Below are 1,889 nucleotides of genomic sequence, written 5' to 3'. Positions count from 1 at the left end.
TGTGCCGAAGCTGGCGTCGCTGTAGCACACAGGTCCAGCGGTTGGTCCTTGCGCGTGCCGCTGCGTCGCTTGAAGAGGAGGCCCGTGCTCGCTCGTCGCCTTCAGGTACCGCACGACGTGCTTGGCTGCCTGCCAGTGGACCGTCGTGTAACGGTCCATGTAACGGCAGAGCAGCCCGCACGCGAAGCTGACGTCTGGTCTCGTGCGGTTGGCCAGGTACAGGAGCGAGCCGACGAGGTTGCGGAAAGGCAAGCGTCGGTCGGGCTGCTCGCTGGTGCTGGAGGCGTCGATGCCAACACGCATGGGCGTGGACACGCTGGCTGCCGCTGCCAGGTTGTAGTCGTTGATGATGTCGTTGATGGCCTGTGTCTGCGCAATGTGCAACACCCCGTCAGCTGGTGACGTCAGGTGAAGGCCCAGGTACCAGGTGAGCGGGCCCAGGTCCTCTGCCTCGAAGCTCTCCTTGATCTGCTGCTTGCAGGCATGGATGTGGCGGCCGCTGCTGCCGCTGATGATGAGGTCGTCGACGTACGTGATGATCCATGTGCGCTGTCCGTCGTCGTGGAGCTTGGTGAAGAGGCAAGCGTCGACATTGCTTTGCGCCCATCCGTTGGTCTTGAGGAAGGTGTGCAGCTTCTTGGCCCATGCACGGCCAGCTTGCTTGAGGCCGTAGAGCGGCTTGAGCAGCCGGCACACCTTGCCCGCGTAGCGTTGAGCGCCGTCGCCGATGTCGGTGAAGTGCGGCGGCAGCTCCATGTACAGCTCCTCCTTGAGATCAGCCTGCAGGTAAGCCGACTTGAAGTCGAGCTGGTGCAGCTGGTGCTGTCGTTGCAGGGAGACGGCGAGTACAGTGAGGATGGTCTTGGCTGCTGGTGTTGGAGCGTAGGTCTGGTCGAAGTCGATGCCCGGTCGCTGGCTGAAGCCCTTGGCGACCCAGCGTGCCTTGAAGCGCGTCGGCGTGCCTTCCGCATCACGCTTTACCTTGAAGACGAAGCGCGACTTGAGCAGCGTGTGCTGCCGTGGCACGGCGCTGCGTGGGATGAGCTTGATGACGCCGTTGCGCTCCATCGCCCCGATCTCCTCCAAGCACGCCTGAGTCCACTGCTTGCGTTGCTGGCTCTTGAGTGCCTGCTTGATGCTTGCAGGCTCCGTGAGGCTGGTGTCGCCACTGCTGCTTGCTGTGAACGCGCCTGCCTCGGTGTCGCTTGCATCTGTTGTGTCTGGATCGTAGTTGGCGTCGTTGGTGTCGCTGCTGCTGTCGGCGTCAAAGTCCGTGAGCAGGAAGTCTGTCTCGACATCCTCGTCCTGCTCCTCGTCGATGTGAACCGTTGGTGGCTCACCGTCAGTGGTGCTGTTGCTGCTGTCACGTGCACTGGGAAGCTGGAGCATGGACGATGTCGTGGATGTCTGCACTTGCTCCTCCCCCTCATCCACGACATCATCGGCCTTGGAGAAGGGAAGGAAGCGGACGTGGATGGAGGACACAACGGTGTTTGTGTCTGCGAAGTAGACGAGGTGGCTGTTGCTGCTGCTGTTGTAGCCGACGTAGATGCCTCGACGACCCTTGGGCTGCAGGCGTCCGCGCTGTGTGCTGATGTGGACGACGGCCGGCTGCCCGAAGACGCGCAGCTGCGGCACGTGCTTGGGCAGCGAGCCCGTGACAATCTGCAGCGGTGTCTTGCCGTGGAGGGAAGGGCGAGGCATGTTGTTGAGGATGTGCAGGGCGTGGTTGCAGGCGAGGCTCCAGCACGATGCGTCAAGGCCTGCACCCGTGATCATGGCTCGCACCATGTCGGAGAGGGTGCGCACCTGTCGCTCGACGATGCCGTTCTGCGCCTGGGTGTACGGCGGGGCTGCTGGTGCTGCTTCAGGTGCTTCTTGACGATGGC

The 1,889-nt window shown here is 62.8% G+C and overlaps 1 protein-coding gene across 1 annotated transcript in view; it reads right to left on the bottom strand.

The window, feature by feature from the left end:
* PTSG_00792 (uncharacterized protein) overlaps positions 1 to 1,889 on the bottom strand; it is a gene marked incomplete at both ends in the record, with an annotated part of 12,182 nt that overhangs the window by 999 nt on the left and 9,294 nt on the right. Inside the window, one exon of the mRNA XM_004998203.1 lies at positions 142 to 1,874. Within this exon, the coding sequence (XP_004998260.1) occupies positions 142 to 1,874 (1,733 nt within the window). The remainder of the gene's footprint in view (positions 1 to 141; positions 1,875 to 1,889) is intronic.

The sequence above is a fragment of the Salpingoeca rosetta genome, assembly GCF_000188695.1.
Source record: "Salpingoeca rosetta unplaced genomic scaffold supercont1.2, whole genome shotgun sequence".
Taxonomy (NCBI): Eukaryota; class Choanoflagellata; order Craspedida; family Salpingoecidae; genus Salpingoeca; species Salpingoeca rosetta.
The sequence above is the reverse complement of the archived record's forward strand: the minus strand, read 5'-3'. Positions and strand labels throughout refer to the sequence as shown.